The 25,924-nt window shown below is 39.4% G+C and overlaps 1 protein-coding gene across 3 annotated transcripts in view; it reads right to left on the bottom strand.

The window, feature by feature from the left end:
• Positions 1-25,924, bottom strand: part of meis1.S (Meis homeobox 1 S homeolog) — a 172,167-nt gene that overhangs the window by 66,882 nt on the left and 79,361 nt on the right. For all 3 annotated transcript variants that reach the window (XM_041563964.1, XM_041563965.1, NM_001090635.1), the window contains 1 exon segment: positions 19,299-19,444. In XM_041563964.1, the coding sequence (XP_041419898.1) occupies positions 19,299-19,444 (146 nt within the window).

The raw sequence follows: 25,924 nt of genomic DNA, 5'->3' as shown, positions 1-25,924 counted from the left end.
GGAAAAAAAATGTTTTTCCCATGACAGTATCCCTTTAATAAAAAGATGGCGTGATATGTTTATTATCGTTGCACAGATTTGATTAGAATTCCAAATGCCAAAAATCTCAAATTTTGGTAGAATTCCTAAAATCAGATTCAGGAACAGATACCTTGGTAACGAGCCACCATTGTTTTCCTTTAGTTGGCAAAATTGAAATAAAACACTTTATTGATAAAAACGGGATATTCGTATTTCTTTCTTATTTAGCAGAGGAAATTGAATTTATAAGAATTGTTTCAAAACGGAGGGCTTGGAGACTTTACCAGATCACCTTGGATGAAGGCAGTGTAATTCTGACAAACTGATAATTTAGGTGACAAAGTGATAATTGAGGTTTGTTCCTTTGGTCTGACGACTTGTAACAGAGAAAGACACCACATGAGAAAGGCAATCAGTTCAAAGATAAAGAGTTCACACACAATCTTTGTTTATTTGTGTAACCTCCTTGCACAACATCAATCCTCAGGGTTTAAACAATTTATGTGCCATTAATTCAGCTTCTTGTCTCTTTTTTGTTTATATTTAGGAAACCTAAACATCATCAATCTTTTTCCCTGTATAAATAGTCCCCTCAGGTTTGGAGTCTGACAAAATACAAAATCTGTATATATATAATATTTATATATATCCCTTTCAAGTGACCCCTTGATCCCATACATCTGTTACCACTATTTTTCGTTGGCCAATGACACACGCCGGGTTCCTTCGTAGCCCAAAAACACACAATGCCAAAATGGCCAACATAGCCACATACTGATTTCTCTCGTATTCGCTTGGAAGTGGACAGCTGCAAGAATCAATTAAATTCAGGAAATTCACAGAGGGCAAATCAGGGCATTACCCTAAGATGGTTAAACTAACCCTTACATTATACATTATTCAAAAAAACAGATGGCATCAAAAGAGGTTATCAATGTATAATGTATAAAGAATAAATAGAGCCTAAATATTAATAGCATACATTTCCATCAATTTTAACCTTAAGGGTAGAGGCAGACGCTGCTATTTCGGGAGATTAGTCGCCCAGCGACAAATCGATTCTTCTTCGGGCGACTAATCTCCCCGAGCTGCCTTCCCACCGGCTAGAATGTAAATCGCCGGCAAGATGGCGCTCGGAACCCTTAGTTTTCCGAAGTCACCCGAAGTTGCCTCACGATTTCAGAAAGCCGAAGCGATCTAAGTGCCATCCCGCCAGAGATTTACATTCTAGCCGGCGGGAAGGCAGTTTAGGGATATTAGTCGCCCGAAGAAGAAGCGATTTGTCGCTGGGTGACTAATCTCCCAAAATAGCAGCGTGTGTCTCTGCCCTAAAGCAAGTCTACTAACTGGAGGCCAGGGCAAAAATGGGATGTTGTCCAAACAGGACAAAGAATGAAAAATAGTTGGATTGTTTAATACTACCTTAAAGGGATACTGTCAATTTCCCAGCTGCCCCTGGTCATGTGACTTGTGCCTGCACTTTACGAGAGAAACACTTTCTGGCAGGCTGCTGTTTTTCCTTCTCAATGTAACTGAATGTGTCTCAGTGGGACCTGGATTTTACTATTGAGTGTTGTTCTTAGATCTACCAGGCAGCTGTTATCTTGTGTTAGGGAGCTGTTATCTGGTTAACTTCCCATTGTTCTTTTGTTTGGCTTCCGGGGGTGGAATAGGGAGGGGGTGATATCACTCCAACTTGCAGTACAGCAGTAAAGAGTGATTGAAGTTTATCAGAGCACAAGTCACATGACTTGGGGTAGCTGGGAAATTTACAAAATGTCTAGCCCCATGTCAGATTTCAAAATTGAATATAAAAAAAATCTGTTTGCTCTTTTGAGAAATGGATTTCAGTGCAGAATTCTGCTGGAGCAGCACTATTAACTGATTCATTTTGAAAAAAATGTTTTTTCCCTTGACAGTATCCCTTTAAATAGACAGTGAAGTATAAAGACAAGCATCATTGTAGGTTTAGGTATTCCTTTCATCAAAAGATCACATAAAATATGGGGCTAGTCTGTTGATTTCTAGACTGCACTTAATGCAACCAATATTACAACTCCTACTTATATAGTAAGCACAGATTCAAATATATAGGGAATAGATAATAAACTATAGGTATATTTAATTCTTTACCATGTCTTTCAGAATAAACAAATGAGAAATAAACACAGCGTGTAACTAGGGTATATTTTGCCCTTAGGGGTAATATGAGAAAGTCTCTTTTGTCCCAGGAGTTAAATAATTAAAATGCACAAGACAGTGCAATAGCAATACAGGCAGTCTTTTATTTTCTGTATAATACAGAGCATTCACTTAAATGCTTTCTTCTTCCCTTAACTCATTTAGCCCACCATTTCCCATTGTGTTTGATGCAGTTGCGAGTGATGGATTGTCACTGAATTCCTGGCTCTTTTCTCCCCCTTCAGAATTGAACTCTTTCCACTGAATCCCTGGAGCCTGTCATTCCCGTAATTGATGATGTTTCCAAGGCAAAATGTGTAGGTTTGGGGCACACTAGGTCTCAATAAAATCTAAACAGAGTGATTTCCGCCAGCCAGGCCTTTTGTCTGGGACTTGCACTGCATAAAGGAAAACTTTACCCCCAACATGAATATTTAAGCAACAGATAGTTTATATCATAATAAGTGGCATATTAAAGAATCTTAACAAACTGGAATATATATTTAACCTTCCCATTGTGCTGTTGTTAGGCTGCAGTACAGCAGTAAAGAGTGACTGAAGTTTATCAGAGCACAAGTCACATGACTGGGGGCAGCTGGGAAACTGACAACATGTCTAGCCCCATGTCAGATTTCAATTTAAATATAAAAAAATCAGTTTGCTCTTTTGAAAAATGGATTTCAGTGCAGAATTCTGCTGGAGCAGCACTATTAACTGATGTGTTTTGAAAAACAGCCCTTCTGAAAACGGTTTTCAGAAGGGCTGCTCCGGGTCAAGACAGTCAAATAAGGAAAACTGAGCAGGATCTCCCCTGATTGCAATCAGCCAATCGCTGATCGCCATGTCATAGCCCTACGCACGAGATGTAGCAAGCACCGCCCACAGCATCATTGACCCACCCCTTTGTGAGCCGCACAAAGGTGGCAACCATTTACCTGCCATAGGGCAGAGGGTAAACACAGGTCTCTTTTTCAGCCTCTGTCTCTTCCTAACTTGTTTGTCTGGATGATGGGCAAGTTAGTGGACAGGCACAAGGCTGTCTACTCATATAGAAAATCATTTTTACCATGACAGTATCCCTTTAAAATCAGAAGGCAAGTAACCAGCCTGTATTTTTTGAATGGGGGAAGAAACAGGAGAAGCCAAAGGAACCCCAGCAGATATGGGGTAACATCCCAACTTACAGTACCTTGGTCAGAATCAAACTCAGGGCCACAGCATTAATTACTGAGTGGACATACTCCCCTGGGTACTAGAGCAAAGCCCAACTACATTAACCAAGAAGTACCTAAAACATTCCCATATACTGGCTGAAATTTTATTAGTAGACCAAGAAATTCTTGCAGGCTGCGGGTTGGTTGTCCCAGGAATTCACATCAATATTTGCTGCTTATTCTGGCTCTGCACTGAGAATGTAAGTACATTAGCGAAGAAGCCTTTTCTATCATCCAAAGGAAGCAGCTGTCTAGATTGGCAACCACACAGAGAGGAACAGCAACGACTATTTAGACTTTGTGCTTCATTTCTTTTATTAGGCATTTGGAACGGGTCTTAAAACTGAAGGAGAACTCGCAGCTATAAACAGCCATGAAAAGGTTGGCGCTACGGGCATCCATTGGGTATGATGTGTGAATGGTAATGAAAAACTTTAATCAATGCATATTGTTATCAGTGAAGCTGAATGTGGGCAAACGACAGGTTTCTGTCATCACTCAACTCTGTATTACGCTGCCCTGACCTGACTGAAGTCAAGTGGGTTTTTTTTAAACACATCAGTTAATAGTGCTGGTCCAGCAGAATTCTGCACTGAAATCCATTTCTCAAAAGAGCAAACAGATTTTTTTTATATTTAATTTTGAAATCTGACATGGGGCTAGACATATTGTCAATTTCCCAGCTGCCCCCAGCCATGTGATAAACTTCAGTCACTCTTTACTGCTGTACTGCAAGTTGGAATGATATCCCCTCCCCCCAGCAGCCTAATAACAGAACAATGGGAAGGTAACCAGATAACAGCTCCCTAACACAAGATAACAGCTGCCTAGTAGATCTAATAACAACACTCAACAGTAAAATCCAGGTCCCACTGGGACACATTCAGTTACATTGAGTAGGAGAAACAACAGGCTGCCAGAAAGCAGTTCCATCCTGAAGTGCTGGCTCTTTCTGAAATCACATGACCAGGCAAAATGAGTTGAGATGCACCTACACACCAATATTACAACTAAATACACTTGCTGCTTCAGGAATGACATTTTATATTGTACAGTGAATTATTAGCAGTGTAAACAGTGTCATTTAGAAATAAAAACTACACCATAAAAATCACGACAGAATCCCTTTAAGGAAATAGTGCTGTCGTTAACTCATTTCATGCCACAGCTGAGGTGGCACCTATAAAAGCCTTCGGCATCCAACAAAGTAAACTCCTTATTGGAAAAAAAAATATTTATTATGAGAAAAAAATAATGAAATTCCCCAAGTCAATAGAAAAGGCCCTGCATGGCAATAAAGCCTTTGACCTGCTTATTTGTCTGTGTGTTTCCAGGCCTTGTTATGATCCGATGGTCTGACACACAGCCGAGCATTCTGGAAACCAAACTGTTTCTCCAATAAAGAAATAGAATGAAGTATTTTTATTGTTATTGCAAAATATTTGACGGGTCTCTGTGAGTAGAGGGGGGGGCATTTACTCTGACATTGTTCTGTGGTTTATAAACTACTCATTCATGTCATGGTAACTAGGAGCCCTCAACTACTAAATACTGGATATTTATCTATAAGCAGAGGAGCTAATTAAAAATACATTATTTGTACTTAGATGAGTGTGAAGCCACAGAGCAAGCAGACTTAGAATATGGGTTGGCTGTCCTAATAGATAGATCTCTAAACTGTTATTTATCTCTGCAGACTGGGGTTGAGATTTCCCGGTCAATAGACTGTAAGGCTGAAAAAAGACAGCATGTCAATGGTGTAAACAACAGAAACCTTGAGGCATTCCGATAGGGCACCTGGGTGACTAGAAGAGTTGCCACTATTCCTCCCCACGAACCCCAGGTGGGGAGGTGGAGCCATGATGTAGCTGGGGCGGGACGTGACATAGACAGTAAGGGCTATGACATGGTGATTGGCGTGTCAGTCTCAGGGAATCCTGTCCGGTTTTCCTCATTTGGAAAATCGGGCAGGCAGCTTTTGCCTGGATAGCCCTTCCAAAAACTGGGCTGTCCGGGTCACAACCAGACAACCCTAGATAGGACTGCACAAATATAACACAAGGAGGAGGTACATGAGTACTATGGAAAACACATGTAGGGGATCAGACAAATCCGTCCCCTGATTTTCTGTCTGTGAAATCATCCATCCCAGTTACAGGCTGGAGAGCCATCCAATTGGCTGGGCACCCCAGTGCATCCTTGGGAGAGGGGGAGTGCCTGACTTTGGGAGCCAAATGTACAGAGTTTCCCACAAAGCTTATAAAGGGATTTCCTGCTGCAGCAGCTAGAAAGAATCAGATCTGTGTAGAGTGACATTGCTGGTTAAAAGGAGTTTCCAGGAAGAAGGAGAAGAAAAGGCTGTGAAAGTATTTGAGCATCAGGGAGAGCCAGTTTCTATCTCCTGCCTGTGGATACTTTTGCCACAGTGTGTTTCCCCAGGGTGAGGACAGGTCTTGCTTGTGTACCTGCCACATGGGAGAAGCTGCTACTTTCAAAGGGCAAGGTACCTTGGGGCAGGTAGCGCTACTTGGGGACATGAGAGCTCTTGGGGAAGGGACATTGAACTGACCGGATTTATTCTACATTTATCCACCCGGTGTGGGACTGTGCCATTGAGAGACTGTGGCAGGGGTTGATAATCCCCAGAGTGATATTGTGTAATTTGCATTTACAGTTACTGAATACAGTTTTACATAAAGTTTTATTGCAAATTGTGTGTGTTTTATTTTTCCTAGTGGAAATTATCTGAGGTGCGCTCCTCAGTATTCCCTAGGTGGAGGCCCTGTGCTGTAAATCCAAGTTCCCAGAACTTTTCATACACAAAAGGGACTCAGGGCCATGGGTTGCAAAGGGTTAATTGATATTTAAAGAGACAGTAACCAAGTTAGGGTTATACATACTAATGTAGAAGTCAACGTAGGCAATGTAACAAAAGTTAACCTTTATTACCATGTATAAAGTATAGTCTTATGCTGCCTTTTTTTTTTTTTTTTTTTTTTTTAGCACAAACCCTATTAAAGGAGAAAGGAAAGTTTCTTATCTAGGTGTCACATACATATCAGTAAATATTGCCCTTTTATTGTATTGCTTACCATTATTGAGTCACCATTTTGTGATGTAAAGTGTGTGACTCATTGATCACATGACAGGAAATAGTGCAGGTTTTAACAGGAAGTGAAAGCAAGTGTGTATGCTCTTGGTTTGTGTGTGAGCAAAACCAAACATGCTTCATACAGACAGTGTTTCAAAATAAGCTTTTCCAATAGCATTTACAGTATTTATATAACACAGGAGTAACGTTTCTCTTTAATGGTAAATCATTTGGCAATTATTAAAAAAAAATCAGTTAAATTTAATCAGTTGACATTGTTCATTTTCATAAGGAAACGAGGCAATGCAAGAGGTCACACTCATCTACCAGTCTCTGAAGAACAGGATTCCTGAGATCCAGGCCACAAAGGATTTAAAAATATTCCTGCTAGAGAAGAGGTGAGGCCATTTGTGACTGTACAGACTGTATTTGTCTTGTATTTGCCCATTTTGCAGTTTTCACTGACACACCTGTCCTTATAGGGGGAATAGAAATGCTTCAGGATTTTTTCCAGGAAAAAAGGCTGTGTTGCTAGATTAGACTGCCCTCCATATAATATACTAGCTATAGTTTATGTGGAAAGCTTATGCTTAAAGAAACAGTAATATCAAAAAATAAAATTGTTTAAAAATAATAAAAATATAATGCAGTATTGCCCTGCACTAGTAAAACTGCTGTGTTTGCTTCAGAAACACTACTGTAGTTTATATAAACAAGCTGCTTTGTAGCCATGGCGGCAGCCATTCAAGCACAGGATACACAGTAGATAACAGATAAGTGCTACTATAGTTTATATAAACAAGCTGCCGTGTAGCCATGGGGGCAGCCATTCAAGCACAGGATACACAGTAGATAACAGATAAGTACTACTATAGTTTATGTAAAGAAGCTGCTGTGTAGCCATGGGGGCAGCCATTCAGGCACAGGATACACAGTAGATAACAGATCAGTACTACTATAGTTTATATAAACAAGCTGCTGTGTAGCCATGGGGGCAGCCATTCAAGCACAGGATACACAGTAGATAACAGATAAGTACTACTATAGTTTATATAAACAAGCTGATGTGTAGCCATGGGGGCAGCCATTCAGGCACAGGATACACAGTAGATAACAGATAAGTACTACTATAGTTTATATAAACAAGCTGATGTGTAGCCATGGGGGCAGCCATTCACGCACAGGATACACAGTAGATAACAGATAAGTACTACTATAGTTTATATAAACAAGCTGCTGTGTAGCCATGGGGGCAGCCATTCAAGCACAGGATACACAGTAGATAACAGATAAGTACTACTATAGTTTATATAAACAAACTGCTTTGTAGCCATGGGGGCAGCCATTCAAGCACAGGATACACAGTAGATAACAGGTAAGTACTACTATAGTTTATATAAACATGCTTCTGTGTATGGAGGCAGCCATTCAAGCACAGGATACACAGTAGATAACAGATAAGTACTACTATAATTCATATAAACATGCTTCTGTGTAGCCATGGAGGCAGCCATTCAAGCACAGGATACACAGTAGATAACAGATAAGTACTACTATAGTTTCTATAAACAAGCTGCTGTGTAGCCATGGGGGCAGCCATTCAAGCACAGGATACACAGTAGATAACAGATAAGTACTACTATAGTTTATATAAACAAGCTGCTGTGTAGCCATGGGGGCAGCCAATCAAGCACAGGATACACAGTAGATAACAGATAAGTACTACTATAGTTTATATAAACAAACTGCTTTGTAGCCATGGGGGCAGCCATTCAAGCACAGGATACACAGTAGATAACAGGTAAGTACTACTATAGTTTATATAAACATGCTTCTGTGTATGGAGGCAGCCATTCAAGCACAGGATACACAGTAGATAACAGATTAGTACTACTATAATTCATATAAACATGCTTCTGTGTAGCCATGGAGGCAGCCATTCAAGCACAGGATACACAGTAGATAACAGATAAGTACTACTATAGTTTATATAAACAAGCTGCTGTGTAGCCATGGGGGCAGCCATTCAAGCACAGGATACACAGTAGATAACAGATAAGTACTACTATAGTTTATATAAACAAGCTGCTGTGTAGCCATGGGGGCAGCCATTCAAGCACAGGATACACAGTAGATAACAGATAAGTACTACTATAGTTTATATAAACAAGCTGCTGTGTAGCCATGGGGGCAGCCATTCAAGCACAGGATACACAGTGGATAACAGATAAGTACTACTATAGTTTATATAAACAAGCTGCTGTGTAGCCATGGGGGCAGCCATTCAAGCACAGGATACACAGTAGATAACAGATAAGTACTACTATAGTTTATATAAACAAGCTGCTGTGTAGCCATGGGGGCAGCCATTCAAGCACAGGATACACAGTAGATAACAGATAAGCTCTATAGAACATAATGTTATCCGTTATCCACTATTTAACCTGTGCCATATAGCCTTTTTTCAATTTCCGCCACAACACATGAGTTTTACCAGTGCAGGGCAACACTGCATGATATTTTCATTACTTTAAAACACTTTAAGTGAAGTCCAGGCGACTTCGAAAAATGAAGTGTTCCAAGTGCCATCCCGCCATCGATTTGCATTCTAGCCGGCGGGAAAGCAGGGGAAGGCAGTTCAGGGAGATAAATTGCCCCGAAAAGGGAAGATTTGTCAACTAATCTCCCCTAATCTGGCCTCGTGTCTCTACCCTAAAAAGCAATCTGGCAGCTCCTACTGTGATTATGTACAGGAATCTTCTAAGCCCACAATATGTAATGCCTTCATTCTTTATCAGTGATGAAAATCAAGTAACCGCTACTTATAAACAGGGACAAAGTACCCTCTAAACAAAGAAGCATAAGATTAGAAATAGCCTTTCATTTTCTGCCTTATAGAAATTAGTGATGGCGAATTTGGGGCGTTTTTCTTTGCCGAAAAATTGGCGAATTTCCATCGAAATTCGCAAACGGCAAAAGATTCACAAAATTGCGCCGGCTTCCGTTTTTGACGGCTGCGTCCGTTTTTTCACGCCGGTGCAAATTCGCTGGCAAAAATGCACTGGGGTCCAAAAAAACGCCGGCGCCCATTTTTTTTTGACGCCGGTGAATTTCCGCGGCGGTTTCACAAATTTATTCCCAGGCTGCGAATCGCGGGAATTCACCGCAAATTCGCTCCTGTCTATCAAGTAACCGCTGCTACATCGCTAATAGAAATCTATTCCTAGTTTGTGTTTAGCCCCCATACAATGGTTCATACACAATACAACTCTCATTATGCCCTAAAGTCTATGAGGCACAACCCGCGAGCCTATTGATTTTTCTTGCATTCGCTTTAATTTACGTAACCAATGAGAAATACAGGAGCACATAAAGGGTGAATGTCTATTAACACCTTGTGCTCACACGTTGCTTTCTTTTTTTTTTTTGGACTGATTTTGATAAATATTTCCCAGGAAATACATTGCGTTCGGCGTGGAAAATGAATTCTAAAAAGGGTTCACACCTGTTTCTGCTGACTAAGTGCCGCGTTGAGGTATCGTCTAATGTGTTTAAAGAATGAGTAAATATGGAGGCATTATTACGTCTGTGTGCAAAGGGTGGTAAATTAGACCCTAATTACATTAACAGGGAGGCTGCTTCCCAGTTTAGATTTTACACGAGCTCTCGGTATAAATGCGAGCGCACGGCTGTGGTTTCTTTACGAGCTGCTGATTATAACTTCTTCCTATGCGGTCACTAAATATTCTGTTTACAAATAAATGAAGAAGCTTTGAGCCAACTCGACTGGGTAATAATCTGTTATTTTCTTTTTCTCTCTTTCTCCGACTAGGCCCTTACCACACAAGCGAAGCAACAATCAGAAGCCCTGGTTTCAACTAATTACTTTATCACATCATTTCCCAAATTGCCTTTTCACAGGGGAGCCAAGTGCAAAACGCGCTCACAGTAGGATTGCGGGCGGCAGCTTTCATTTACTACTCATTTCTTGTTAAATTAAACAAGAGCCAAGTGAAAAGAATTTGCTTGCAAATGAGGCGGAACAACTGGAGATCATATTCAAAGCCATCAGGCAAGGAACACTTGGACTTTAAAGGGCTCATTTATAACAGGGGGGGTGATTAAGGTGCAAAGTGCAAAATCAAGCAAAAAGCAACATTTGCCCCATCTGTGTATTGAGTGCCGGTAACGTTTACCATTGCTGTATATAAAAATGGAGGCACATGGGCATTCCTTGCCATGCCCCTTCCATATACATCATTCATGGAGGGGGATATAAGGCACTCAAGAGCCCTAGGGTAGGTTAAGTATAAAATAGAATAAGGCTAGAAATGCTGTATTTTGTATACTAAATATAAACATAACCTTACTGCACCACAAGCCTAATCAAACAAATGATTTATGCTTTCAAAGTTGGCTGCAGGGGGCTGTCATCTTGTAACTTTGTTATACATCTCTGCAAGACCAAGACTGTGCACATGCTCAGTGTGGTCTGGGCTTCAGTTGGAAGGTTAAGCTTAATGGAAAACCGAACTTGGTTAGGGTGAGAAGGGCTAAAAGGAGTCAAAAAGTCCTTCACGAGCATTTTACAGGCAAAGAGAAGCCTTCTGAAACCAGAAGGTATTTACTTGTCTCATGCCATACACACAGCACTGCTTAGGGATCGTCATAAATGATTAAAACAGCACATGTCAAATAATATCTGCCAGAAGCCGATACAGCAAGACTGATTAATAATCAGAATATACAGACTGCACTGGGTCTGTGGATACGAATCTCTACACAGTCACAGGCTGCTCTACAGGGAAACAAACAAAGCTGCTCAGGGTAAGTGAAGTAAGGTGGAGGGGCTCCCCCTGCTGTTTGAAAGTATGATTGTTTCCCTGCAGAGCAGTTAGGGACCGTCTGAAGATTCCTATCCTCAGCAGTCTGAGCAAGTACAATGAAGGGGGAATTTAACTGCATACAGTCAGGTTTGTTATAAAAATGGTACACATTTTTTAATTAAAGTATATTTGAGAAAGTAAAAATGGAATTTACATTCTAGCCGGCGGGAAGGCATTTAGGGGAGATTAGTCGCTCGAAGAAGAGGCAATTTGTCGCTGGGAGACTAATCTCTCCAAGTAGCAGCGTGTGTTATGATGTAGTTTTTATTTCTAAATGACACTGTTTACACTGCAAATAATTGACTGTACAATATAAAATGTCATTCCTAAAGCAGCAAGTGTATTTAGTTGTAATATTGGGGTGTAGGTGCATCTCAGGTCATTTTGCCTGGTCATGTGATTTCAGAAAGAGCCAGCACTTTAGGATGGAACTGCTTTCTGGCAGCCTGTTGTTTCTCCTACTCAATGTAACTGAATGTGTCTCAGTGGGACCTGGATTTTACTATTGAGTGTTGTTCTTAGATCTACCAGGCAGCTGTTATCTTGTGTTAGGGAGCTGCTATCTGGTTACCTTCCCATTGTTCTGTTGTTAGGCTGATATCACATGACTGGGGCAGCTGGGAAACTGACAATATGTCTAGCCCCATGTCAGATTTCAAAATTAAATATAAAAAAGTCTGTTTGCTCTTTTGAGAAACAGATGTCAGTGCAGAATTCTGCTGGAGCAGCACTATTAACTGATATCCAAACCCCATATCATTGATGCATTACAGCAATTTAGCACCTATGCTACTCAATGACTCTACATATTATACCAATGCAGAGGAAATAGAAGTCATGTTATATATTCACATTTGTACTCAAGAAACTGAAGCAGAGAAAAAGCTGACGCTATTTACACTATACACTACATACAATGCTGGAGGGAACAATAAGTTTAATGAAAGTTCTAAATACAATGTTTACAAAAATAAAAGAAACAGTTTTACACTTACACTATTTTTCTACATTATTAAAGCTAATTTTATTAGCTTTCCCCTTTAAAAGGGCAAATAATCAAACATAATACACGTTCACAAAGGCTACATTTTATTCAGCCATATTCTTTCAAACATGTGCGGCTAACACTTTTTCTAACGCCGACCTTCCTGGAAAGAAACCTGTAGGAACCTCTAATGGCAAAGGAATGTTAAACAAAATATGTTCTTAATTATGTCACTTCTTACAGCCCCCTTCATTAGGCCATCTCTATTTCCCTGGAATGACTATACGCAGGTTTGTGTATTATGAATTCATGTTTTTAGAGCTGAAATATAGAATTTGGCTCAGTGCCTCCTGTTACTGAAAAAAAATTAGTGAAAAAAAATGCTCCCATTGGATAATAGGAAAACATAAATACCGGTATGGACCTGTTATCCAGAATGCTCAGGACCTGGGGTTTTCCGGATAACGGATCTTTCTGTTATTTTGATCTTCATACCGTAAGTCTTCTAGAAAATCATATAAATATTAAATAGACCCTATAAGTTGGTTTTGCCTCCGGTAAGGATTAATTATATCTTAGTTGGGATCAAGTACAAGGTTTCACAGTGAAAAAGGAAATTATTTAAAAAAAATTTGGATTATTTCATTATAATACACAAAAGCCATGAATATCCTGTAAATTATATCCTTATAAACGGTGAGTAGTGATGTCATCAGTTATAAACGGTGAGTTCTGATGTCATCAGTTATAAACGGTGAGTTCTGATGTCATTTCAGTCACATGACTCATTGAAATTTGTGTATTATAATAAATAAAGTCCCCCCAGTTGCAAAATATGAGGATATTAGAAGTTACCTCGGAGTTCCATGACCTGTATAAAAACACTCGGCCTTCGGCCTCGTACTTTTATATGGTCATGAAACTCCTCGGTAACTTATAATATCCTTATATTTTACAAGAGGGGGGTACTTTATTCACTATATAATACACAAGAGCCATGAATATCTTGTAAATTATATCCTTACAAACGGTGAGTAGTGATGTCATTTTTGTCACATGACTCACTAAGACTTGTGTATTATATAGTAAATAAAGTACCCCCTCTTGTAAAATATAAGGATATTATTAGTTACCGAGGAGTTTCATGACCATATAAAAACACGAGGCCGAAGGCCGAGTGTTTTTATACAGGTCATGGAACTCCGAGGTAACTTCTAATATCCTCATATTTTACAACTGGGGGTACTTTATTTATTATAATACACAAATTTCAGTGAGTCATGTGACAGAAATGACATCAGAACTCACCGTTTATAACTGATGACATCAGAACTCACCGTTTATAAGGATATAATTTACAGGATATTCATGGCTTTTGTGTATTATAATAAAATACCCCTTGTTGGAAAGGCCTTTGGCTTTGTGCTTTTAGATGGTCATAGATCACCTCTGTGACTATACTATACTATAATATCATTATATTTTACAATAGGGGGTACTTTATTCACTATATAATGGAGTCTTTTGAAGAAGGCCTTTCCGTAATTCGGAACTATCTGGATAACGGGTTTCCAGATAACTGATCCCATACCTGAGGTTTTAGATATGAGCCTTTGGGTGACTGATACATGGGGTGAATCACTTAGTTGGCATTTTGGGCATAGCCAGAGAGGTGTGTGTCAACATCATGTTGTTTGACCTGTACTATATACAGATATGTGGCCTGAATTGACATTATGAGTAAAACACTCTTGTTCAATTGGAGTTTAACAGCTCAAAATAATTATATAGGGGGTAACACACACAGACCAAGAGTCAGATCCACTTTAAAATGACCAAACTGGACTCCTTTGTTGGAAAGCCTCCATTCCAAACAGAAACGTAAAGGAACATGACCAACGAAGCAAAATTTCCTTATTGGTGTGAAAGGACCACTGCAACATTCAGTAAAGTGTTATGGTACTGTAAAAAGTGTTTAACGTTGACCAAACATAGAGTTGTTCATAACCAAATTGCCTTCACACCATGTGGAGGCACCTACGATGGAAGTTATGGAAAACAGGTAGAGTTGAGTTTATTTAGGTAGAAAGTCTCTGCCTATGACTCCCACAATTGAGTGTAGGAGGTTATCAGCCAACATGGAAGCAGGTCTGGACTGGGAGTCAAAATAGGCTCTGGCATTCCCATTACAAAGAGGCCCAAACAGGTCCCAGCAGCCCACTAAATAGTGACTTTCTATGGCACCTGATAGCAGCCCCTCTGGCATTTGCCAGAACCCACAGATTGCCAGTCCGGGCCTGCATGGAAGTAGTACGACCCAACAGTGCCTGCCACTCATGATCCATTTATGTGACCCACAAGCACACTATTATGGTTGCCCTTTCTTGTCAGAAGGAACCGTGTATGGTTGTCCTTTCTTGTCATTTATGTATTAGATTGCAACAAGCCAGTCATGCTTTACCATCAAGTTTAATAATGGTCCTATAACAAACTCCTTCAATAAACAGAAACAAATGATCAATAAGCTTTCAAATAACATGTTGACTGTTAACTTGGGCAGAGTACAGGGGATGCATAAGCTCGACAATTCTTTCTTGTTCTTTATTTTGGTTTTTGCCATGTACAACTGAAATGATTATCGGACTGAAAGGAGGGCTTTGGGAGTGTATAAGGATGATGCAGAATAATGGATGAGACAAGGTAAGTCAGAATCTATTAACCAAATCAGTGATTTCTATATAAACTTCAGGAAAGCCCTGCAACAGGATTATAAATCCATCTCTTTGTAGTAACAAATATAGAAAAGAGGTGGAAAAAGGATTTAATTCACCCATTTATATACCAAACAATGGAAAAGTTTTATTTTATTTTTACTGGCATTCCTCAAGCTGTGATATCAACACCATCTCAGTGCCGAAACAGCAAAATATTCTTTGTGTGTTTTGCCAACTACGTCTCCCAATAAACATGGCGGCTGTTATACTTTATTATGACTCTTGTTTTCGGTTTTCCAACAAGAATTCAGTTCGTAGACGTACATGAATCCTAAACGTTTTGATGGTGTGAACATCTGCTATGATTTTTACAAGTATATCGACCTCTCTAGAAACGGCCCCACGGTTCTACAAAGGATCTGGGTTGACATGACAAAAAGAATTAGTTACTGTGGTAAAAAAACAGCAGAATCCAAGTGCACTTGGAAGTCTTCTCTATTCAAATAATCTGCAGAAAATTTTCAAAGCGTTGCCTTATGGCTTCGGAAAAAGGATACTGACAATAATAAAACATAATGTGGCATGACATGAAAGTGCACAGATTTGCATTTTGCATGGTTTTAATCATACTAAGTTGGAAATCAGGTAGTGTCAATTAAGGGCTGTGCATAATGTATAGTTATTTGAAACTCTTCCTTGATCGACTAAGTAATAGTGACAAATGGGGAGAGAATTTCATGGCAGTTAGTGCTTCTAAAACCTGAATTTAACCTCACAGGGCTTTAGCAGACAGGAAAAGTGCAACCTGAAGGTCATCGTTACTATAAAAACCGTTCGGAGTATTGGAGTCTATGGGGCATATTCACTAAGCGCCGAATTTGCGCTATCATCCACTTCGCTCACATCGCAACTATTCGCCAGGTGTAAATTTGCCAGGACAACGCTAATTCACTAAAATCCACAAGCGAAGCGAAGTTGCGCTAGTGTTGGCTGATTTGCATACGGCGGGAGTTAAAGTTGAATGGACGTATATGTTGCAGCCAATACATTACATTACACAAGCCCGGGAAACCTTAATAAAATAAAATAGTAGAGTTGTTATAATGCCCTACACATGAGACCAGTGTATAGTTTATGTGCCATGTGTTAGGAAATGTAGGGGGGAAGCCGGGTACCCCTGAAAAAATGTACTATCTTTTGCAGCCTATCACCCTGGAAAATGAAACGTCTACTCTATTGCACTTCCCCTGGTCTGAGGTGGTGAAGGCAAGTCTGGCGCAAGAGGTAACGGTCAGTAAAATCTGCATCCTAGTGAATTTGCGTAGATACGTCCATTCGACAGAGTGCAAATTCACTAGGCGTTAGGGAGCAAAGTAACTTTGCTCCTTCGCTAGCAAAGTTATGCCGGCAACCATTAGTAAATCGGCGAAGTTCCAAAATTATGTCACGCTGGCGAATTTTCGCTAGCATTTGTCACTTCGCCCTTTAGTAAATCTGCCCCTCTGAGCAGTCATTGCACAGGTCAGATATCTCCTTTTCAATGGCAACCACCAAGTCTTGGAGATGGAAAGGGAGCATGGATCTGCTCATCTAGTGCAACACTACAAACCTTAACCTAATGCATTCATTTCTAGACAAAGCCTGATTTTATGGCAATGGTTACATTTTAACATTAACATAATAAAAGAGGAAAGAAAAACAAAACATTGGGATTACTATGATTTTTTTTTTATAGAAAAGTATAGCCGCATGCACCTAACCTCTTCCCTTCCATACATTAATGCATTTGCCCTTACTACTTGCCTCATCTGAGGCCATAGACAACAAGAGCAATGTCTCGAATAGTCATTACAACGGAATTGTTCTTTTCTGCTGACACCAACTAAATATTGAATGATTTGGCCAACATAACCAGAGTCCTAATACTGTATTATTAAATGGTAGTTACTTGTAAAGTGCTATACAATGGATTGTTCTATATAAATAAAAAAAGCAATGCACATGTGTTCAGGTTTCAGACAGGTAACTACTACACTAGGGCCATTTGTCCAAGCCAAAGCATAGATGGTACATGGTACCAGGAATTCCCCATTCACAGGCATATTCATTTCATAGCAGCAGATGGTAGTGGTATTTTTCCTTAAACATATATTTTTATACCATACAGGGCCTACAAATGGCAAGCCTTTGCTTCCTATGTTATCCACATGCATTAGCTATGGGCTAGTGGGATTACCCCAAATCTACTCCCAAGAGAACACATGTTCAATGTTTTCCTAGTTATCACTTAGTCAAAACATAAAGCTCAAATAACCATTGGGAACTCTTCATCTAATTTTGTTAATTGCCCTTGAGGTCTGAGCTTGTGGAATCCTGCTATGAGGACAGGTGAAAGTTAAATAAGAAGATGCTGTAATCGGATTAAACCTAAGAACAAATTGTATATACTCTTTACGGACTCAGTGTATAAACAAACAAGCCATGGAGTCATGGTTTTAAGGAAGGCATCCACTTTCAAACAGCATACTTAGTACTCATTAATCTTGTGAGTGATTCAGCAAATGAAAAAAAAAGCTCCTTATCCCACAAATAATATGTACAAGTAATGCAACTGTGATTGTAGTAAGCAAGAATTAAAGAAGGTTTCCATCAGTAGCAATCACTTCCATGCAACAATTTCAGAGGCACGCCCAAGACATATCTTTCAGAGGAACTAACTCATCAGACAAGTTATTTTATAATAAACACACTTTTCAGTAAACGTACAATACCTGCACTTCAAATTACTCCAACTCGTGAAATTTCGTAACTGAATTAGCTTATACCCTATAAAGACAATGAACTACTTGAAACCAACTCAGACAATGAAATCTGCTTTAGTGGCCACCAGGGAAAGTACAGGAAGAAATTATTCCACATTGTAGATTTCATTTGGTTGTATAAAACATAGAAGGACAACATTCACAAGGAGGTGTCAGTAGAATTTTTATGATGGGCATTCAACCAATAAATTGGCAGATTTCTAATAAATTTGCAATCTATAACAATCTATAACAAGTCATTTGTTTTGGATTATAGACCAAGTATGAGATCAACTATTTGTGCAACAGTTTAACAAGAAAACAAAAAGATCACTAAAACAGAAATATTAACTAGACCTATAATGGTAAATAGTTAGATATGAGTAGGATGTCCCTAACTGAGTCTATCTTACAATATACCATTACAGGTCTAGTTGGACAATACCTATTTGGCTACAGGCTGAACATATTATCTACACCAAACCTGTGACCAAACATCTCTACTTTTCACATTTAATTGTCCACTTGACCTTGCACACCATCTGTTCTCTATTTCGGATGGGAGGTGCTCCCCAACAATCTATTTATATAAACAAAGATACATTCATGCCACAGTTCTGGTGTGACACCAGGGTCTAAAAAGCTAAGTAGAAACTGCAACAGTTGAGTTGGGGGTAGAAGTGGAGAAAAAGGTCCCTAAATGATGAGTAATTTCATTGTATGTTACAATAACTAAATAAAATTAAAATGCAACACATATGTGTTCACTAACAGTTAAGATACCAAACCTAACTACAAGAAAAAGCCATGTGAAAATAACTGCTGTGGCCAACACATAGTTTCAAACACACATTTCTTCAAGACAATAACACGGTTCATTCTTCATATGAAAAAAGGAATGGGGTAACCTATAAATGAAACTTCTCAACACTTCTCAATATAATAAATTGAGTGCCTTTGAATGGCAAAACTATCCAACCAAGTGAAAAAGTGACCTATAAGAACTGATTCAGTGAAAATGTCTTATAAGTATTATAAGGGCAGAACTATATATATATATATATATATATATATATATATATACTTTCAGGTCAAAAAGAATTGATATACTAGGAAAAAGCGGAGTGTCCTATACAAACAGAGCCGATGTTCTTTCTAAAGGAAAAGAAAAGTCGAAGAACAGGACCATGTAACGTTGTACTTCCCAATGGAAAACTGGAGGGCCCTTTAAGAACCGAGCCTCCAATGCAAAATGTGGAGAATAACAAAAGAAAAACAGAATTCCCATAAAAACTACAACAAGTGAAAGACAGACATTTCCCTCTATTTGCTTAACATTTTGAGCAAAATACACCACAAATGTACAATAGAGCAGATTCAACTGGATAGTATATCTTAAACTTACTGTTAGATGTTGGAAGAGCCAAGCCCTCATGATATTTGTGGCTACTTTGGGAAAGATACCGCGCTTTTTATGCCGTTTTTTTTCCTTGTCTGGGTCATCATCATCACCTGTGCTCGGTGAGGCTATACTGTTGTCCAAACCATCACCTGTAAAGAGGCAAAAACAAGCTGTAACCACTGTGTATTATACTCAGGCTGAAGCAAAAAAAAGTGATCTGAAACTTGTCAGTATGAGGGACATTGTGCAACTTCTGCTACATCTAAACATACAAAGTCCTACACAGTCCCAGAACCTCTGCAACCTTTCTATATAAAATATAAACGGTATAATGGGGACACATTGTGGAACATTCATACTTGAAGGGGTTTTACAACCACCTATTAACAAATGTTTCAAATTCTTAAAACTTCCTTAAAATGACCTATGACAGCAGTGCATTGCAGGTAAAGTACCAAACCCAGAGGGTAAGGGACAGTGTAGGACTGGGATACCAGGGGCCCACCAGAAAGCCTTAGGTTGAGGACCCAAACTATTATACCTCCTCTCCTCACTCAACCTCTTTATTCTCCTAGTCTCTTTTCTCTACATATTATACTCTATCCTTCCATTATTAAAGGAGAAGGAAAGCTACGGAGGCATTTTATTGCCAATAGATTAGCTGCAATAGTGCAAGCTAGAATGCTATATTTATTCTGTAGAATGTTTTACCATACCTGATTAAAAAGTTCTAGAAACTCTCTGTTTGTTTAGGATAGGAGCTGCAGTATTAACGTGGTGTGACATCACTTCCTGCCTGAGTCTCTCCCTGCTCTGGGCTCAGATTACAGTAGAGAAGGGAGGGGGGTAGAGGAGCAAACTGAGCATGCTCTTGCCCAGGGCAATGAGGTTTAAGCTGAAGGCAGGAAGTCTGATACAGAGGCCCATGAGTACACAATAGAAGGAAAGAAATGTGGTGTTTCTTTTGACAGGGGACTCAGAGCAGCATTACTTTGGGGGTTTACTGGTATATTTAGATGGACCTTTCTGATAAAGCTTACTTAGTTTTAACCTTTCCTTCTCCTTTAAGCCTGTTTATTCTCCTAGTCTCTTTTTTCTACATACTATACTCTATCCTTCCATTATTAAGCCTCTTTGTTCCCATAAATAAAAAGGGAATGACCATGAAATAGGCCAAATGGTTAGAAGCAAGAGGTCCCACTGACACCTGGACCCACCGGGAGTTTTACCTGGTATCCTCGTGGGCCAGTCCGACACTGGTAAAGGAAATAACTGGTCATTCTGTACAAAGAGCAAGAGGTCAGCAATCTCAACAGTTGTCTTTATCCAACTAAATGATGACATTCTAACATAACATTCTAACATAAACCTGAACAAAACTATAACTGCTCCAGTTGGAATAGAGGGAGGTTTTTAAACTTTTTTGAAGGAAATTTCCCAGCCATAAGAATGCTGACTTTCCTACACATGCATCTGATCACATATAGTATATGAAGGCAATATCAAACATCATGAACAAATAATGACTTACAAGTCTTATTGGGCTTGTACATCCCAAAAATGTGTCTATTTATTCAGCATTGGACAGTAATATTTTTTATCAACAGAACCCTAGAAAATGATGTAACCAAATGTGAATCCCATACTATGGTCATGTAAAAGGTCAACCACCATACACCCATAAAATCTTGGAATTCACACGACTGGACATGACTAATGGGCTCTTTGTGGTAGACAATATATATATATATATATATATATATATATATATATATATATATATAACGAAAAAAGAACCGCACTCACAGGGCTTTATGAAGGTGCAAAATCAAAAATTGATGTTTATTTCGACGTTTCGGCTATTCACTTAAGCCGTCATCAGGAAGTGAAACACATACATACAAACACTCCATTTAAGCCCCTTTTGGCGCCCAAACCTATTGTATGACGTCATAAGTGGGTGTGCATGCAAAGTCAAGCCCATATAGAGTGTAGATATACATCCCATTGATATAAACATTGTATAATAAACTAAGTGACATATCATATACATGAGAACATTCCCGTGTCCCTTAATGTGCCATAGTGTGCTGTACCGTGTGCTGTACTGTGAAGCCACATTTGTGCTCTACCTGTAACCGCATGTGCAGCCTAATTAATTGTTTTTAATTTTTTCGTTTTTTTCCTTTTTTCCTATTTTCAGGGTCCACTGAGAATGATATGCTGCGGACAGGGGTAGGTCGGCCGAATACTGGGCTCTGCATCACGCTGCACTCTTTGCCAAGGGACTACTTAAACTGACTGTACAGCCATCAATAGGTGTACAGGATACTGCCACCCCTGAGTGCCGAAGGCGTAATATCCGTCTGGCTCCCTCCCAGCTCCCTACGATGGTGGCTGCAAGCCGAGATACCCCTACCTGGAATGGTGTTCTTGCAATGGGGAACATGGGTACCGATGGGTTACCCTTGCTCCTGATGTGATCACCAAGGTAGCACAAGGGGAATAGGCTATCCACTGTTACGTACAGAAGTTTGACACTTCTTGTCTCCGTTGGGATAGGTGCGGGAATGACAGGAGGAGCGTCGCCAGCTGGTAGCCAGGCGGGGCTCCTCATTGGCTATCCGCACTGACGGGGGGAGGAGCTTGAGCGACGGCAGGCACGGGAAGGCTCCGTGCGGTTGCGGTGTAATAGGACCGATTAAGCATGACGGGCGCAGTAACAATCGGAATCGGCAACTTGTGACAGCTCATGTGATGGCGGAAGTCATAGCTGATGGCGATATATATACGGTCAGCATATCTTCTGGTGGATCCGGCTCTATACGCACAGGCTGCACATGCGGTTACAGGTAGAGCACAAATGTGGCTTCACGGTACAGCACACTATGGCACATTAAGGGACACGGGAATGTTCTCATGTATATGATATGTCACTTAGTTTATTATACAATGTTTATATCAATGGGATGTATATCTACACTCTATATGGGCTTGACTTTGCATGCACACCCACTTATGACGTCATACAATAGGTTTGGGCGCCAAAAGGGGCTTAAATGGAGTGTTTGTATGTATGTGTTTCACTTCCTGATGACGGCTTAAGTGAATAGCCGAAACGTCGAAATAAACATCAATTTTTGATTTTGCACCTTCATAAAGCCCTGTGAGTGCGGTTCTTTTTTCGTTATACATGTTTTGCTATAACCAGCACCTAGGCATTAACGTTTGTTTTGAGTGCACCAGCATTTGGACTGTATATATATATATATATATATATATATATATATATATATATATATATATATATATATTTCTTACAGCAAATAGCTTATGATATAGGATAGACTTGTTATATAGTGAAATACAAAAACATAGGCGCAGAGAAGATAGAAATTTGATGCCATATTCCCACCACCTAAGAACTGGCTTCTGGCGTAACATACGAAGCACTGCAGAAAAGCCAGCAAGAATTGAACCTGACCTCCGTCACCCATATTTAAAAAGTCATTGGATACTTATAAAGAAGGGACAGGTTTGATAAAAGCACCAGTGAAGACATAAATCAGACATTAGCAAGCTCAAGGTAATATATTGGAAAGAAAAGAACTCATGAAGTAGACAATAGTTTGAGGAATTATTTTATAGGAACCATCACGAATGATGGTGCACACACAAGCTGTGTAAATATGGTAGAATTGTTCCATAAAGGAAACTTGGTGGTGAACCTTCAGTAAAGCCCCATGTTTCTTCTGTTCCTTGTGCATTGTGAGCAAATCCATCACATACATTTCCATATCTTTATAGTCTTTATAGAATTGTATTTTCCTTGGCTCATTTTACTCTACAAACTTTACTTGTGATTCTTCTATCAATACAGGCAGCAGGAAAGGTCCAGTGAATGTATTATTATTATTATCTTTAATACAGTGGAAGGGTAACAAAAGCACATGACTCATTGGTTGCTGCAGGTCACTGCACTTGTTAAAATGTGCATGTTTGTTAGTAAACTAGCCTTTGATTCCCTGTTAAAAAGAGCTCACATTCTAACAGGGTAATTGAGTAACATGGGCAAAGGGTGCGCCATGGTCCCTACCAACACAACAACCAATGAAATGCATGCATTCAATTTTCTGACTGCGCTAGACAAGAACAAAACCAAAAAGGTAATTAGGCTGTGGCCATATTATCATATAACATCATTTGTTTGGTTCCTGAGGGACAAGTGCCAGATGTTTGCCACGGGCAACACTTTTGGTAAGGGACATTATACATTGCTTAATAAACAAATCCAGCCTAGAGTGTTCAATTCATATCTATTACACAGAGCATGCACAGTGGGGCTAATTAGCTAAGGGGCTACACTGGATTTGTTTTGTTTATGTGCTTAAAGGGATACTGTCATGGGAAGAAATTTTTTTTCAAAATGAATCAGTTAATAGTGCTGCTCCAGCAGAATTCTGCACTGAAATCCATTTCTCAAAAGAACAAACAGATTTTTTTATATTCAATTTTAAAAATCTGACATGGGGCTAGACATATTGTCAATTTCCCAGCTGCCCCTGGTCATGTGACTTGTGCTCTGATAAACTTCAATCACTCTTTACTGCTGTACTGCAAATTGGAGTGATATCACCCCCTCCCTTTTCCCCCCCCAGCAGCCAAACAAAAGAACAATGGGAAGGTAACCAGATAGCAGCTCCCTAACACAAGATAACAGCTGCCTGGTAGATCTAAGAACAACACTCAATAGTAAAATCCAGGTCCCACTGAGACACATTCAGTTACATTGAGAAGGAAAAACAACAGCCTGCCAGAAAGCATTTCTCTCCTAAAGTGCAGGCACAAGTCACATGACTGGGGGCAGCTGGGAAATTGACAATATGTCTAGCCCCATGTGAGATTTCAAAATTGAATATAAAAAAATCTGTTTACTCTTTTGAGAAATGGATTTCAGTGCAGAATTCTGCTGGAGCAGCACTATTAACTGATTCATTTTGAGAAAAAATTTTTTTCCCACGACAGTATCCCTTTAATTATAAAACCAGCCCCTGAGTGGCTCCAATTCAGTCACTGTGCTTGCACTCAGACCTTTTTACCTCCCGATTTAAAGTGCAGGGGATGCAACTAACTGCCTTCTGTACCTCACTGTCAAATAACCGGTTAGAGATGCAGCTCAATCCAGTCAAGTCCCCCAAAACCCAAGTAACACTGGGAATATCTACTGTGTCATCCACTAAAGCATGCAACACTGCAGTCAAATGCAACCAAGGACAACAGCTCCTATATAAATATGGCTCAGACACTCAAACACAGCGGTATCCAAAATAATTACTCCAAACATCTTTTTAATTCGACAGAAGCCTATCTATAACATTTCATCCCCCGATGCATCACTTAAGACACTCTGAAAAGCGTCTGTATAAATTCCATTGAAAGTGTTGTTAATTCACTTGAATCCCAACGTGTCAATAACAATAGTCAAATAAACACACTCTTTTCACAATCACGTCTTGCTTAAGCAAAGAAAACCACAAATTAGCTTTAGCTAAACACTTACATGACCATTTTACCTTGAGTATGTCGGAGGAGGAAAGAAAGATGTAAATGCAGCCATTGTGCATTTGAAACCACAAAAGTAACAATTTCATTATTTTGGTTGACTTAACGTAAAAAAAAATAAGTGTTTGTGGTTTGATGCTCTGATGACCTTGTAAAAACCGTAACAATGACAGGCACCCGGTCCTTGTACTAGAGCTGCTTTTTGTGGCTCTTCATCTTCCCGTTCTTTTTTTTTTTTTGCATAAAAAGGGGATAAATGAAAAATTCCATCAAAGACACGGGAGCCATGGAAAATCTTCATCTGCATTTAAAATTTCAATGAGCAAATCTGCTTTATATGCGTCATTTGAAAAGAAATATACTTTTTTGATTAAAGAGCGGCTGCAATACTTAACCATATATATATATATATATAATGACCCCCAACATATTCTATTTAATACCAGATTTCATTATTTTAATTGATCTCAGACTTTAAAAATGAGCAACAATACCTTAAATGGAACCATCAACGCTGTAACTAAAAAAAGAAGAAATCCAATTGATTATTTATGGAAATATCAACTACAATGTGACAGGGGCGACTTTTTATCCAGCTTTGCGCATCAATAGATATTCAAGGCCCTAAAACTGAGCTTCCCATTACCTCAGGCAAAAGAATTCCAGAAAGTCTGCCTTCAGGGCACCTGAATTATATACTCCATTAGGAGAAGAAAGCAATTCTACATTGCGCGTCTAACGGTCACCGGAATCTTTCCTGTTTATTTCTGTTCTATGAAAGCAGAAGCGTTAGGAGCTGAATTTGTGTAAGTGAAGACTTGTGTAAATACAATGAAGGAACCTTCCAAGCGAGAGCCAGATCCCCTCCTTCAATCCCTGGCAATGACCTATCCCAAATAAAAAGGTTTCTGTTACATCATTAGGTCAAGCCAAAAACAGTCCAGGCTTAATGCAGTTTGTTCTTCCTACTGTTTTTAGGCAAATACAGCTACTTTGCTCCCATCTGGGAGGGAAATGACACTTGCTGAGCTGTAATCCAAGACGAGATTTTCATTGGAAGCAAATGC

The sequence above is a fragment of the Xenopus laevis genome, chromosome 5S, assembly GCF_017654675.1.
Source record: "Xenopus laevis strain J_2021 chromosome 5S, Xenopus_laevis_v10.1, whole genome shotgun sequence".
Classification (NCBI taxonomy): Eukaryota; Metazoa; Chordata; class Amphibia; order Anura; family Pipidae; genus Xenopus; species Xenopus laevis.
This window is presented reverse-complemented; position numbering and strand designations above follow the sequence as displayed.